This window comes from Passer domesticus, chromosome 19, assembly GCF_036417665.1.
Source record: "Passer domesticus isolate bPasDom1 chromosome 19, bPasDom1.hap1, whole genome shotgun sequence".
NCBI classification, from domain to species: domain Eukaryota; kingdom Metazoa; phylum Chordata; class Aves; order Passeriformes; family Passeridae; genus Passer; species Passer domesticus.
In genome coordinates, this window is record NC_087492.1 from 4,739,598 (window position 1) to 4,754,904 (window position 15,307).

General features: G+C 51.6%; 1 protein-coding gene across 1 annotated transcript in view; it reads left to right on the forward strand.

Moving 5' to 3' along the window:
• Positions 1-13,017, forward strand: part of RTN4RL1 (reticulon 4 receptor like 1) — a 29,434-nt gene extending 16,417 nt beyond the window's left edge. The window contains exon 2 of the mRNA XM_064395115.1: positions 9,868-13,017. Coding sequence (XP_064251185.1) covers positions 9,868-11,231 — 1,364 coding nt within the window. The 3' untranslated portion in view covers positions 11,232-13,017. The remainder of the gene's footprint in view (positions 1-9,867) is intronic.
• The last annotated feature ends 2,290 nt before the right edge of the window (positions 13,018-15,307 follow it).

Here is a 15,307-nt window from a genome sequence, read left to right on the forward strand (position 1 = left end):
GTGACAATGCCCAGTATCCAACTGGGCACATGGCATTTCCTACCGGCTCATTAAGCCCCGGATGCCGGCCAGAGGAGCGGCACAGCTCAGCTATTCACACTGCTCTGCTTTTATCACTGCCTTTTTCATGAGCTGGTAAAAAGTTCAGTGCAAAGCACAGGAGAGGTCTCTGAAAGGCAGCTGTGCTCATGACCCAGCATGCTGGCTCCAGTGGGGATGGGGTTTTGCTGGAATCTGCAGTGCTCACTCGGCTGCTGACCCGCAGGGATGTTCACTTGGAGGGCTCGTGGCATCGCCCTGAGAGGAGACCAAGGGCACGGGGAAAGGTGCTGCTGCACTTTTTGGGTGTGGGAGAGAGACCTGAGGCTGTGGGCTGGGCTCCAAATGACGCCAACACTTCTTTTTTGGTTGGGGGGGAAGAAAATGTGACAGAGCCGGGAGCTTTGATGCCTGCCCGTCCGTCTCCTTCCCCCCTGCTGCAGGCAGAATGATGTGCTGCTGAATGAGGAAGAAGGTACACGACAGGCTCCAATTTGCCCTCTTCTCCACCAAACACAAGGACATCCAGCAAATCTCAAACGCAGAAAGGCTGAAAAGGGATGATGAAAGAGAGCCCATGTGGCACGGCGCAGAATTCGCCTGTGGATCTCGGTGGCACAGGACACTGCTGGGGTCGGGACCTCAGCAGGGTTACAAGTTTATAGCACTAATGCCCTCCCTATTAGCCATGCTTGCATGAAAACATCTTTGCCTCCCTGTGTTGGGTTGCTGCCCACTCCCAGCTCCAGCCAGGTAAAGATCCATCCAGCACATCCCCGCTTTTCCACAGCCTCCAGTTTTTCCATCTCCTGTGGATGTGTGCTGGATGGGGCAGCCGAGCGTGCACTGAGAGCCCAGGCAGCTGTCACTTTGCTCTTCCATCTCATATTTGCTCAGTTTTGGCTGCATTTCTGATCCTAAAGAAACCCTCCGTAGCTCCTGGCCAGCTGCTGGCAGGGAAAGGGGCTGGTGAATCTGCTTTCTCCACACATGAGCTTGTTCAGCGTTTGATACCGATCTGCCTGGTGCTCAGCTGGGGTGGGTTTTGTCATTTCATCTGCAATTGTTTTGCTGTAAAGCACCTCGAAGGGTTCACTCCCCGGCTGTTTTACAAAGGACATCGTTCTTATTGCTGCTGTGAATGAACTGCTTTGCATTTCTGTGAATGGGAAGGAAAACTTGTCACCTCAGGACAAAAAGGGAGTGGAAGTATCTGATGATCCCCTGAGACGCCTCAGACAATCCACTAAGCTCAAGTCATCCTCCTGTATTTCTTTCCTCGGGGGCAATTGGAATTATTAGTCCCTTTTTGAGGACCTCGAGATCTCCCTGTCCTTTGCCAAATTCTATGCCGGCTTCACTGCAGGCTGCTGGCAAGTCCTGCCAGAGCCTGTCCTGTGCTGGGGACCAGCAGGGGCTGCCTGGTGCCTGCTGGGGGTCAGGACAGCAGTGCCAGTGGCTGGTGAAACCAGTATCCATGTCTGGAATCCTGCTCAGGGTGTTCCATGGTCTGTGCTGTTCTCTCCTGGAGAAGCAGGAGCATCCTGGTGTGCATTGGCACCTCCAGCCACAGCAGGACCCAGGGATTTACTCATCCATGCACAGAGAGATGTGCCTTTCCTCCAGCATTCCTGCACTCCAAAAAGGTCCCAGTGGTGTTGAGATGCACAGTGGGGTGAGACACAGGGGCACAATAAACCCTGCAGCAGACCCAGGAAAAGAGGATGGTCTGTCCCCCCTGATGTCCAGGGACAGGGCATGGGGGAAAGGTTGCACCAAGGGAGGTTTAGACTGGACACTAGGGAGGATTTATTCACTGAGAGGGTGGTCAGACCCTGGATCAGGTTTCCTGGAGAGGTGGCTGATGCCCCAAGCCTCAGAGGCATTTGGACTGTGCCCTTAATAACAAGCTTTAGCTTTGGGGCAGACGGAACAGATGATCATTGTAGGTTCCTTCCAACAGAAATGTTCTGTCCCATCCCATCCCAGATCTGTCTCCAATTGCTGCAAGCAGCAGCCCAGCCTCTGATTTAAACACTCTTCTTCCAAAGCTGGGGTGCTGGGGTTGTTCCCTGTGCCTGCAGCCACAGGACCAGCAGCATCCCACTGCAGTTTTCCACCAAGGGCATCCCTGCCGTGGATGGTGTGCTCAGAACTGGGGTTAAGCAGAGCAGATTATGCTGGGAGAACACACTCTACACTCCCTCTGCATCTGCCTGTGTTAGTCCTGAAAGAAGCATTTAAATTAAACAAGTTTCTATAGCCAAGTTTCAATCCCACAGCCACTTCCACCATTGACCTCCTTTTTCCCCCCTTTTTCTTTAGCTTGAGAGCAGGAGGAGGAGATGCAGACAGAGAGGAGTGCTAATTAAACAGGGAGCTCCACATTAGGGTACAAATCCTCTGGACTAGCACAAACCCTGCCAATTTCTGCATTTATTTATTATTTTTTTCAGTACAATTGTAATTTCCAGTGGTGCCTCCAGCACCAGGAGAGAGTTCAGGGGCTGCTCTTGGAGAGGATTAGCACGCTGGAAGCATTATTACTTTCCTTCTCTGTGAATTCAGGAGTGATTCCCTGACGGCTGCACTCTATATAGAAGTGAATCGGTGCTAATTTGTTTTTGAGGATCACACATCCACCAACATGTGAAAGACAATCCTGCTTCTCGATGTGTATTTTGAGCCAGTGCTACAGCAAACAACGGAAAATAAGCAAGCACAGGAAGCCAGACCTCCCTCGCCCGGAAAGCCAGAGCTGGAAAAGAGCGGACTTTCACGATTTTTTTGTCTGTGTGAGTTGGTTCTGCATCTTTCCAGAAGAATTTTGGGTTTTGGCCCTGCTGCCCATGGCAATAGAGAGCAGGGGTTTGGACAGCTCTGACATGGAAAGCCTCAGGGACGCTGTGTTGGACGGGATGTCAGAGAGACTGAGCATAAAAGGCTCCTTATTTCTTCCTGTTAAATCATCCTGGAGTTTAACTGCAAGAGAGGAATAAATGAACTAATTGAATCTGTAACTATGGAGGGACTGGGCACCTGGCAGGGGAGCAGCAGCCCCGCCACCCATCGCTCCTCTCTCTTTATTTGTGTGATTCAGAGGGACGTGGTCTGTGGGGAGATATCAGAGCTGGCTGAAATGGAAGACAAAGCTATTGTTTCAAACAGAGTTATTGATTTTTACATTATTACACTATGAAATTTATGGTCTGGTTTCAAACTGCAATAGGAGTTAATGACCACCATCCAGAAACTTCCAGGTGACCTTGGCCTTGACTTTGGTGGGGGAAGGTGAGCAGCTCCACTTACCAGGTCAGCAAATGTAAATTGAAGTTGCAGCACCCTAAAGGACTGGATTTTGGGGTGCTGCTGGCTCTGGGTCTCTGCCCTGAGCTTGAGCTCCCAGCAAACCCCAATCTGGTTGACAGCCGTGATGGAGTGGGGAAATTGGACATTTTCAGCTCCAAACAAAAGTTGTTCCTGTTGTTAAGCCACGTTTTTCCCCCAGCCTGAAACACCAAGATGTCCCCAGAGCTCCTGAGCACGGGTCTCCATCCTCAGCTGAACTCACAGCTTGGCTGCCCAAGGGTTTGCTCCTTTCAGTCACAGCTGCAGAAATGCAAACCAAGGGGCTCTGGGATGGGTGAGGAGCACCCAGGGAGAGGAGACAACACAGCCCAGGGCAGGAGAAACCCTGTGAGAGGGGAGAGCAAAGGGCAGTGCCCAGAGCAGGCAGCTGCCTGCAAAGGCCACTGCCCATTCCTGATTCCAGCTCTCCCATCTCAGTCACAGGAGGAGGGTTTGCTCTCAGAGTGACCAAGAGGACGTTTGTACCAGTTAACACACGAGATCCTGGTGACACAGAAGGGTTTGCAAAGGCATTCTCCAGTCTACAGCCTTTGCCTGGCTTTTCTTTAAAAGGTACCTCCTGATGCATCTTTTGGCACCAGTCTCTTCCCAAAGCTTTCCTTAGCACTGTTCCTTCCAAATTTCCTTGTATGCTCCTTCCTGTGGGAACAGCGTTTCCACTTGCCAGCCAAGGAAGGCAATTTCCAGCTGCTGGAGGAGGTTTTTTTCCTTGTAGTGCCATCTCCCTGGAACATCCCTGATGCTGCACCCCGAGCTAAAGTCGTGTGAAGCCAGTAGCCTCCAAGCTCATCTTCTGCCTCGGAGGTCATAATTGCCATTAAATCACAGCTTGCCTAACCAAATTATGCAAAACCGAAATTATCTCCAATGATTTTTATGTTGCTGAAATGTTCCAGAACTGCCGGGGTGATGACTGGGGGATTGGGAGCAGCTGTCACTCCATCAGAAACCATAACTCCAAACAGCTGGGATCTGTCAGTTATTTATGACACCGGTGGCAAAAAAAAAAAAAAATAAAATGATGAAGGTGGATGGGTGGCTGCCACTCTCTGGCTGAAAGGCAGCTCGTGCAGAAAGCAAAGCCCCGTGCTGTGTCCTGGTGCTGGCAGCTGCAGCTGATGTTCTGGGAGCAATCCCAGCGAGGCTGCTGCTGCTGCAGGACCGTGGGGCAGCACCTGAGGGGCTTTGCACAGAGGCTGAAAGGGAGCTGCTGCTCGCTGGGGAATTCAGGCTTTGTGACAGTCAGCATGGGCATGTTTATTTTATCCTCTGTGTTGCAAGAAAAAAAAAAAAGAAGAAGAAGAAGAATAAGAGGAAATAAACCCTGCAGCTGCTAAGCAGGGTCTGACACTGCTTTGTCGAACCGTCCCAGATCCTGAGCTGGGCTCTTGGCTCATGCCCAGTTGCTTTTGCTACTCTGTCCTTGCCTTTCATCGTCCTTCACTTAGCTGATGAAATTGTAAGCATTTGAGGCTGCTTTTTCTCCCTAAACAACAGTTTCTCTCTATGTGAACATCCAATTCTGAGGTTGTTCCCAAGTTTCAAAGTGTGCTTTCCCCCCGGGGGTTGTAGTCATGTCTTTGTGCACCAGCTTGTTAGGGGTGGATTTTGAAAAATCCTTTGATAGATCCAGGGTGGGAGCAGGACAGGAAAATCTCTGCCTAGAGCTCAGTGAGGTGCTGCTGTTAGAGCAGGTGTGAGTTTGGCCTCAAAAGAGGGTGAGTGATGAGGAAGCTTCTCCCTTTTTGATAATCCCGCCTGTGAGCAGCTGCTTTGTCCCCACTTGTAGCACACTCTGGTTAAGTATTATTATTTATATTATGTAGTAGCTATACATAGTGTTTTATGGCAGTAAAGATACATAAATCAGCAACCAGAAGACGAGGGCTTTGCTCTAAAGAGCTTATAAATCTAACAGCTTGAGCAGCCCTGGTAATGGACACAGTAAGCAGGCAGTCAAGTTGCATGTAGACATGAGCTAAGATGGGTCTCCCAAAGCAGATGGTGGGTTTAGGAGAGATTTGGAAGGGAAGCAACCTGCTCCATCCTCGAGAGCGGATTCTCCTGCTGGAGAATTAGACAGGCTCTGACCCATATAAGCTTGTCCGGGTGGGGAGGTGAAAATATCCATCAGAGAGAAGCAGAAGACGGGGTGCCGGGGTTTGTGGCAGGGGCTGTCCTGCAGGTGCATCTCCCCCAGGACAAACCCATCCTTGTCCTAGTGGTGTCTTAGCCTCAAGTCTGAGCCTCCTAATGAAAGTAAGTGGCATCATGTTGTAAAGAAACCGAGTCCCTGCCTGGCTCAGAGGTACAGGAAAGTGTTCTAAACCTTAAAAAGCAAGAAAACTGCTGGGGCAGGTACACCAGGCAAGTGGCACTGCAGAGTCAAGAGTCCCTGCCGTGGTGGCAGAGAAGTGCTCCAACCCTTCAAACCATCTGTCTTTGATCCTGGGTATCAAACCAGGGTTGGGTTTTTTTTTTCAAATTTCTTCCTGTGCTGGCACCGGCCTGGGAGGAACCTGGTCTGGGCTGGAGAGAGATGTGCAGTGTCTGGCTGATCATGCTGGCTCCGGGTGTCTGCATTCTTCTGGCTGCCTTCAGCTCTTGCACAAATTGAGGCTTCACGCTAAATGCATTACACTGTATAACAATTAATCCCGTGCTACATATAGAAAGTCCTTACTCATCAATAATGCATGTGGGAGGAGTGATTTTCACTCTCAGTAATAAGGCTAAGACAATGGAAACAAGCAGGTAATGGAGAACATTTATAAAGATGTTAATCTAATAATGAGTCTAATGCTGTTAAAAGTAAGACTGCAAACTGGACGCATCCAAAGATAAATTATTTCAAGCATTCATTAACTGATGCCTAATTAATGCCCAATTAGTGGGATGTTACATGGGAAATGGTTTGGACAGTCAGACGAATTCATTCCAATCACTGAAACCTCAGTCAGAGGCAGGAGGCAGCAGAAGGACTCACAAGCAGAGGCCGGGGTGACACAGCACGTCAGTGGGAGAAAGGCAGCAGATAAACACCCCTTTGCTGGCTTTATCCGTGTCAGCGGGGATTTGGTTTTACTCACTTCACCAGCAGCTTTCTGGAGGATTTTTCTGTGCTGCTTTTGAAGCTCTCCCTCCCCGGTGAGCTCCAACACGGGCTGGTGACCCTCCGTGTGCCTCACAACCTTTACAAGATGAAGTTGAAAGGGCTGAGTCAGGAATAACAAGTTAGACAGGGTCAAACTCTCAGGAGAGCTGGGCTGGGGCCTCTCAGGAGCCTCCCATGGTGTTTTCCAGTCTGGGAAGCCCAGTGAGACCCAAGTGCTCCTGGCTGTCACGCCCCAGTGGGATTTGGCAGCTGGATATCCCAGTGCTGGTTACCAGCCTCAGGGGCTTCATGGCTTCATAACCTCTTTGCTTTTTGGGGATCTCATTCCTAGATCTAAACTGGGACCAGTCCCAGAGCATGCCACGAGCACAGCAGTGCATGCTCTCACAGCACTAAGCAGTCAGCAGGTTTTACAGGCTTGGAGGGAAGGCTGCCTTGATGAGACCACAGGCCTTGTGTGCAGCCACTGGGCAGTCCAGACCTTCATGCAGTCACAGATTGCTTTGGGACCTCAAAGAACATCCAGGGCAGGGACACCTTCCACTAGGACCAGGTTGCTCCAAGCTCCATCCAACCTGGCCTTGGACACTTCCAGGGATGGGGCACCCACAGTTTTTCTGGGCACCCTGTGCCAGGGCCTCACCACCCTGGCAAGGAAAATTCCTTCATTATACCTAACGTAAACCTACTCCCTATCCAAGTCCTGCTCCCCTGTTCACCCCTTTTTTCTAGGTATCCATCCTTCTGTTTGCCTATTCTCCTTACTCCCAAGTTGCAATAGGGAGAAAGACATCCCCGTCTTTTCTTCCCACCATCCTATTCTTGGGGAGTAACAACCCCAGCCTATCCTCACTGCCATCCCTGGCTGCAGGAATCCCATCTCTCTCTCCGTAGGAGCTCCAGCCATTAACTCAGAGCTGCCTGTTAATTAAAGAGATGGACTCAGTTCCCTCTGACCTTTACCTCCGGAGTTATCCCCGCAGGCAGCGAGCTGTTAAACGCCGCCTTCCCTTTCGGCAGGAGCTTCTACCTTGGCCATGCTCCAGGGAGGCCTGGGCTGCCTTGGTCCATCACCATGCCTTGCTAACAGCCTCCTGTCATCACCATCCCTACACGTGAAATCCTGGATGCTCCCAGATCCCTGCCCAGCTCCACCTCCCGTCAGTAATCCCGTTAGCCTGGCAACTGTCGTGTCACGGAAGAGCGCATAAAACTGTTGTTTGGAAGCAATATGTAATCTTCCAACCTGCTGCGTGTAGCTGGGAGATGGTTTATTGATTCAGGCCCTTGTGATTTGGTATTTGCAATAACAGACTCTGCATGTGGGAGATCGTCACAGCACTTGTGCCTGGCAGGGTTTTGCTAATAAACATCAGACCTACGGAAGGCGCCGTGCTCCGGTGTCACCGAGGTAAGACGGGGGACGTGGAGCCATCCCACCTTGGTGGAGCACATCCTCGAGTTAAAAACCCAGCAGAATATATCTGCAAACAATGCTTTATCTCTGCCATCGTAGGATAATCACAATATCCTCAGGACACCGCTGTTTCCCAGGCTGTGAGTGGCAGCCAGGGCTCCCGTTTTGGCAGGGAGCTCTGGGTAAGTCAGCACGATGCTCCCACCAGCGCAGCCCCTCGCTCATCGTGCAGAGGCACGACAGCAAAGCCAAAATGCTACGGCAGTGACTTGGAGAATGTTCCTTTTCCTACACAGCCGTAGGAGTTGTCGCGAATTCAGCGTTCCCGACTCACCAGCCCTTTTTGGCAGTGGCGCAGGGATGAGACATCCCTCCTGGTAGCCCGTGCTTCGTTTCTGAAGGGCAGTGCCTGGAAGTCATCCCCCTCATTCCCATTCCCAGGCAAGGCTCCATCCGATGCTTTGGGCAGCAATGCTATTTTTTTTCCCTATTAACCGCCCAGTCAGCGATGACTGGCTCTTACTGGTGATTTATGGAGAGTCTGAATAACCCAGTTTATCTAAAATATGTGGCAACTTTGCCTTGAAAGGATGGGTCTAGATGGACAGGTCACCTGCTGTTAACTAAACGGCAATAGATCTCCATACCAGGGAAATGGCAACAGCAACCACGCAGTTATATTTCAAACACAATTAATAAGAAAACAGTGAGGTTTTTGTGCCTCCAACTCGTATTAGGCTGTAGGCACTGAAAAGAGGGACTGTAAAAGCCCAAGGGGTCCCGGCTCTTGGACTAGCTGGTGATAACAACATGGAGTAATTAGACATGAACTCCACTTCCACTCTCGTTTTTCAGATTAGTACAAGCTGAGTAGGACTCGTGGGCAGGATGGCACCGGCAGCTGTGCGCTGCTCCGCTGTTACTCCTTTTCCCTGTGAAGTCCAGAGGCAGAATTCATTAGACATGAGCAAATTTTGCGTGTAAGAGGAAAAAGCCAAATCTAGGAGGAAAATCTGAATGAGAAATGACAAGTCTGGTGCAACGAGTCTGAAGAGCCACTCGGCGCAGAAGGAATAGCCTGAAAGCAAGCCTGGTGCGAGGAGTGGGAGCGAGACGGGAGCGGGGCGGCGAAACCGGAGCTCAGAGGAGCTGAGCAGAGGGAGGGGATGGTTCTGCCTCGTTCTCTGCTTCTCTGCTGCGAGAAAGCCCCAGTCACAGGCACATGCTGTAGCATTAGAGGATGCAATATGCTTTGCCACAGGACATCCATTTAAAAATATGTCTGAGCATCCCACTTCCAAACGGAGTTTTCGGCTCAGCCTTTTCCACCAACTGCTGACAACATATTTCCCTGTAAACCGCTCGGGTTTCGGGGTGGATGGTGGTGTCTAACAACTGTAGTGAAAGGAGACGGTGGGGATGGGTCTGTGCCTTTGGGGGGAGCGGGATGCACTGCACACGTGTAATTTTAGGTGGTTGGCTGAGAATTGCTGAATCTCTGCAGCTTTTCCTCCCCGATATGTGCAGGCGATTTAACAGATGCATTTCAGGAGGAGTGGGGACACCTGCGAGGGTTTGAATTTCCCCTGTTTGCTCTCACACCGCGGCGTTTCCTTGCCTGCGGGCAAGGGGCTCTGCTGCCTGCGTGAATTCTCACCGAGAAAGTTTCTCCTGCGTGTGCCGGGCTGGGAACACAAGCAGGCGCCTGTTGCAGGCAGGCAGAGGAGGCAGGGAGTACTCCATACATCACGTTTTAACCGCCGTGGGTGATGAGCCTACTCATCACCGCCGCGTGGGTAATTCATGAGCGGAGAGGAGGGCTGAGCTAATTGGGGGCGTTTTTCACCCGGAATAGTCTCCGCAGCAGCGATGGGTGGGCGGGAGGTGCCCGGTTCCCGCTGACGCCGCTCTCCCCTCTCTCGCACAGGGGGGTTTGCGGAGCTGCTGCTGGTGCTGCTGGGGCTGAAGGTGCCCGGTGCCCTGGGCTGCCCCACCGACTGCGTGTGCTACCCCTCCCCGATGACTGTCAGCTGCCAGGCTCACAACTTCGTCACCATCCCCGAGGGCATCCCCGAGGACAGCGAGAGGATCTTCCTCCAGAACAACCAGATCACCTTGCTGCTGCGGGGCCACTTCAGCCCTTCCATGGTCACCCTCTGGATCTACTCCAACAACATCACCTTCATCGACCCCAACACCTTCGACGGGTTCATCAACCTGGAAGAGCTGGACCTGGGGGACAACCGCTACTTAAGGGCTTTAGCTGCAGACACTTTCCAGGGGCTGGTGAAACTCCACGCCTTGTATCTGTACAAGTGTGGGCTGAGCTCTCTCCCCAGCGGGATTTTCGGTGGCCTCCACAACCTGCAATACCTTTACCTGCAAGACAACCACATTGAGTTCCTTCAGGACGATATTTTTGTTGACTTGGTTAACCTCAGCCATCTTTTTCTCCATGGAAACAAGCTCTGGAGCCTCCATCAGAACACGTTCAGGGGACTAATAAACCTGGATCGGCTGCTCATCCATCAAAATCAGCTGCAGTGGATTCATAGGCGGGCTTTTCATGACCTCCGAAGATTGACCACCCTTTTCCTGTTCAATAACAGCCTCTCGGAGCTGCAGGGGGACTGCCTGGCCCACCTGGGAGCCCTGGAGTTTCTCAGGCTGAACGGAAACCCATGGAGCTGCGACTGCAAAGCCCGTTCCCTCTGGGAATGGCTGCACAGGTTCAGAGGCTCCAGCTCCAGCGTCATCTGCGAGTCCCCCGAGCAGATGCACGGCAAGGACCTCAAGGTGCTAAGAGCAGAAGACTTTAGGAACTGTTCAGGGTCCGAGTCGCTCCACCAGATGAAAACACACACCTTCTCTACGGCAGACAGAGGAGCCTCCAAATCCCACCACCCTCACCACTCCTCCAAGGAGAAGGGGAAGGAGCGAGGGGCTGAGAACAGTTTGCACAGCAGCCAGCCCGCCGGCCCGCCCGGCTCCCGGCCGGGCTACCGCAAACCCGGCAAGAACTGCACCAGCCACAAAAGCCGTAACCGAACCTCCAAGCCGGTGTCCTTGGGGCCGCGCAAAAACGGGCAGGAGGTCCTGGACTATGTGCCTGATTATCAGCACAAGTACAGCTTCGGGGCCGTGCCCACGCTGTCCCCCAAGCGCAAGGGTAAGTGCACCCGGCGGACGCCCATCCGCCCGCCCAGCGGGGTCCAGCAGGCCGCCGGCTGCCCGGGGCTCAGGGCGTCGCTCCTGGTTTTTATGGTGGTGCTGGCGGCCGTCATCCGCTGAGCCCCCCCAGCCCCGGCCGCGGACGGAGCGGAGCTGTACTGCCACCAATCTACAAAGGACCAGAGTTTCTTTTCTTCTTCTTTTTTTGTACGTGGCTCAGCGTTGGCCTGGCGAAGGGAAGAACGTTGTCTCGGCTTCTGAGGGTTGTCTCCGTGCCCGGCCGGACTGTGCCGAGCGCAGCGGGAGCAGATTAAAAGGCATTATCACACCTTGTCACAAACAGCCTAACCGAGCACCTGCGACAATAACAACAACAAAAAAGCCAACCTTACAAAAAGCAGATAACAGGGGTGGTAACCGATTCGTCGGTGACAACACCCAGACAAATGGACTGTATCCATGCTCTTGTGAAATCCCGTTCGTTTGAGAGCGCTCCGAGCGACCCCTCCAATTACCGAAAGGAACATAATTGCTGTAAAAACCATCACCGATTAAGCCTACACTGTTTCTCTCTGAAAGTGAGTGCAAGGACACTGATACCGATGTGATAAGGACATTTGGTTCTCCCACGTTTTAGCCCTTTTGGCTCCAAACCCAGAGGCCAAAGTTGGCTGGGAATCTCTTAGAAGACAATCTCAAACCCCTGAATATCTCAGGCATTACAGCAGAACAGGGCTTGCCTGCTGGGCTTGGAGTAGCCGACAACCAAAGGAAAGACTGATTAGAGGTGGAATTAAACAAAAAAAAAATACCAAACCCCAACAAACCCAACACATAAAGAAATGAGGTACCTGCAGGAGGCGTGTTTTTTGTAACCATGTTCACACATCTGAGAAAAAAACCCCCAACAATTGCACAGGCTCCCCCTCTTCCCCTCAATTATCCATATGTATGTCTTACAATGTTTATAAACTATATGGAAACTGTATCTTCGGAACTAAGGATTGTATTATTGAATTTATAGCAGACCAGTATATGATTTTTTTTGTTTTGTTTTTTTCCTTGAGAAAACAAACCGGCAGCAGTGCCTACAGATGCTGAAAGCCATCGGGCGGGCTCAGTACACGCGGGGGAACCACAACGGACCAACGTTCTCAGCAATTCAGAGCACTAAACTTTGGGAGGGCTTGGGGGGTGGTTGTGTGCGATGCAGCAAAGTCCATACCCAGAGAGCCAAAATTCACCCTTACATCCTAATTTGTAACCAGTGGGGGGGAGAGAGAGAGAGATTAATTAGCCCAAATGAATAGAGCCATGGAGCTCTGTCTCCGGAGAGCACTCGAGGCCCCGGGGAGGAAAGGGGCTGGTTTTGGGGCTGGAGGCAGAGAGGGGCTTCCCAGCCGTGGCAGTGGCGTGAGGACCTTTATAGCTGGACTAAGGTTTTCACTGGGGCAGCGAGGAGCAGCTCCCAGGCTGCAGACAGACCTGACAGAGTCAGGAGGGGTTTTGTTTCTTAAAAGGAACAGATTCTGGAAGAGTCAGAGGAGGGGGAAGCTACAGCTTGCAGAGGACCGGCGAGAAGCGCGGTGCCCGAGGTTTCTGGTCCATGGCAGGAGAGAGAAATCCGTGGTCCAAGAGAGCTGTACAAAGGGGGCTGTGGGGAGGCGGAGGAGAGGGAGCAGGGCATCCTGTTCCCCTCTTCCTGGGTTAAACCGTGTGCTGGAGGGATGTGTTTGCTGGTCGGGGGCATGGCAGAGCCGGCAGCTCCACCAACGGCAGCCCAAGGGCTCGGGGAGGTGCTGCCCAAATTCTGCATTTGGTGTGAATTCCCTGTCAGCGTGGATGTGTGAGACCAAACAGACACTGAAGTTAATGAAACAAGGGAAATAAAAGTGATCTTGGACAAGAAAAGGCTTCTGTTCTTTCCATAACCATATTTCAATGGTGGTATTTCGAGCCTGTGGCTCAGGTGGGGGGCTGGAAATGCTGAAAAAAACAGCTGCAGTTTTCCAGCAGACACACAATTAGCTCCAGGAAGGATGGGCCAGCTGGGGAAATCTGCTCTCCCAACCACTTTGGGGAAGGGGAGTGGGTATTTACACAGTGGCAGATCCCTTGGAGGTATCTGGAAATGGAAACTCCCACTGAAAAGAGAAGCAGAAAATTCCCCGATGCACTTGTGTTTACAGCAGTTGGATGTGAGAGTGGGAAGCTGGAGGGGCACGGCCTCCTCTGTCCATCTTGCGAGCAAGGAAAGCCAGAGGCTTGGATGCTTCTCTTTTAGATGCCCTTCTTGGGGAATAGCAAGAGTAATTCTGGGAGGAGGAAGGAAGAGGTTACTTCATCAAGCCCTCTGCCTTCCAGCTCCTACCCAAACTTTTCTGTCTACAGGGCTCTAAAGCTCCACTAAAGGGATGTCCAATGCAGCCAGAACAAATAATCCGTGGTCTGAAATAGCTCCCTCATGTCCTACTCTCTATAACCAATAGCAACTGAATGAGTCTGGCACTGTCCCTCAGAAGTGGAGCATGTTGTTATGTTGGTTATTTCGTTTCATACTCTGGAAATCAAAGCTCTCAGTGGGAGAATGAAGAAGAGAAGCACTTTATTAATTTTTTTTTAAGTCTGCGTGTAACTCCTGTAATATAGGAGTGAAATGTCAGCACAGGAGATGCTAATGTTTTATAAATGATTTGGGTGCAGCAGGCACGGTGGATAGTCTTTGAGATGAATTATATTAGAACAGACTACGCCTGGCTCAAAACCATAATTGTATTTTTAGTATCTTTTCCTTTAACATGTAGGAAAAATAAAGGCAACTCCACGGTGTATTACAAGCCTTGTCAATCAAGTGCTCTAACTCCTAGTGATAAAGGCAACTGTTTAAAAACCAGAAGGGAGACATGATACACTGCTAAATAGGAGATGTCTCTTGACATGGCGTTGTGGTTTAACCTGGCAGGCAGCTGAACCCCACACGGCCATGCTGGAATGGGGAAGAGGATTGGGAAAAATACAAGTGACATTCATGGCTTGAGATAAGGCTGGTTTAATAGGACAGATATAATAATAGCAACAATAGAATTGGAATGTGCAAACCAGGTGATGCACAGTGCAGTTGCTCACCACCTGCTGATGCCCAGCCAGCCCCTCAGCATGGCCCTCAGTTCATTTACTGGCCATGATTCCAATGGGTTTAGCATATCCCTTTGGCCAACTGGGATCAGCTGTCCCTTCACAGTTTGCTGTGTCCCACAGCATCCTCAGAGGAGCAAAAAAGCCCTTGACTCAGGGCAAACATTGCTGAGCAACAATGAAAAAATCCATGTGTTATCAACATTATTCTCATCCCAAACCCAAACCACAGCTCCTAGAAAGAAAATCAACTAACCCAGCCCAAACCAGGACACACAGGTTCCTGATATTCCTCCTGTCTCCTCCTCAGCTGCCATCCCTCCCTGCTCCCATCCTTCTTCCACGACCACAGCTCTTTGAGGATAAACTAAATTTTTATGGCATGCTCTGACACTGAGGCTGGATAACGAACTTCCCAGCTGCGTGGCTCAGCTCACCACGGCCCCGGGTTCACGCTCGTGTGTCTTTTCCCCTGCTCCTTCCCACAGCATGTCTTCATGCATTTTGAATGCTGCTCTGAGAAATCCCCTCTCCTGTGCAGCAGCAGCTCTCCAGTGGAGCGGGCGTAGGGATAACCCTGCATGCCAGAGATGGCCTGACTCAGGCTGGAGACGAGCTGGAGAAACTTGGATCTCGTTAGAGTTGCCCCCAGACACCCAAGGTGACTGGGAGGGGTAAAGAGCTGATGCCCAGAGTGGTGGGAAGGCACTTGGAGTGATGCTGGGCTGAGGCCAGTGGGGTGAGGTTCAATGAGGCCACGTGGCAGCTCCTGCACCTGGGTCACAACAACCCCTCCAGGCCTGGGGCAGTGTCTGGAGAGGTGCCCAGTGGGAAAGGACCTGGAGGTGCTGGGCAGCACTGGCTGAACCTGAGCCCAGGTGGGCAAGAAGGCCCAGGGCAGCTGGCTTGGGGTCCCCAGCCCTGGAGGGGTTTCACAAACCTGTGGATGTGGCACCTGGGGATGTGGTTTACTGGTGGCCTTGGCTGTGCTGGGTTAACTGTTGGACTTCATCACCACAGAGGACTTTTCCTACCTAAATGATTCCATGATTCTATAAATC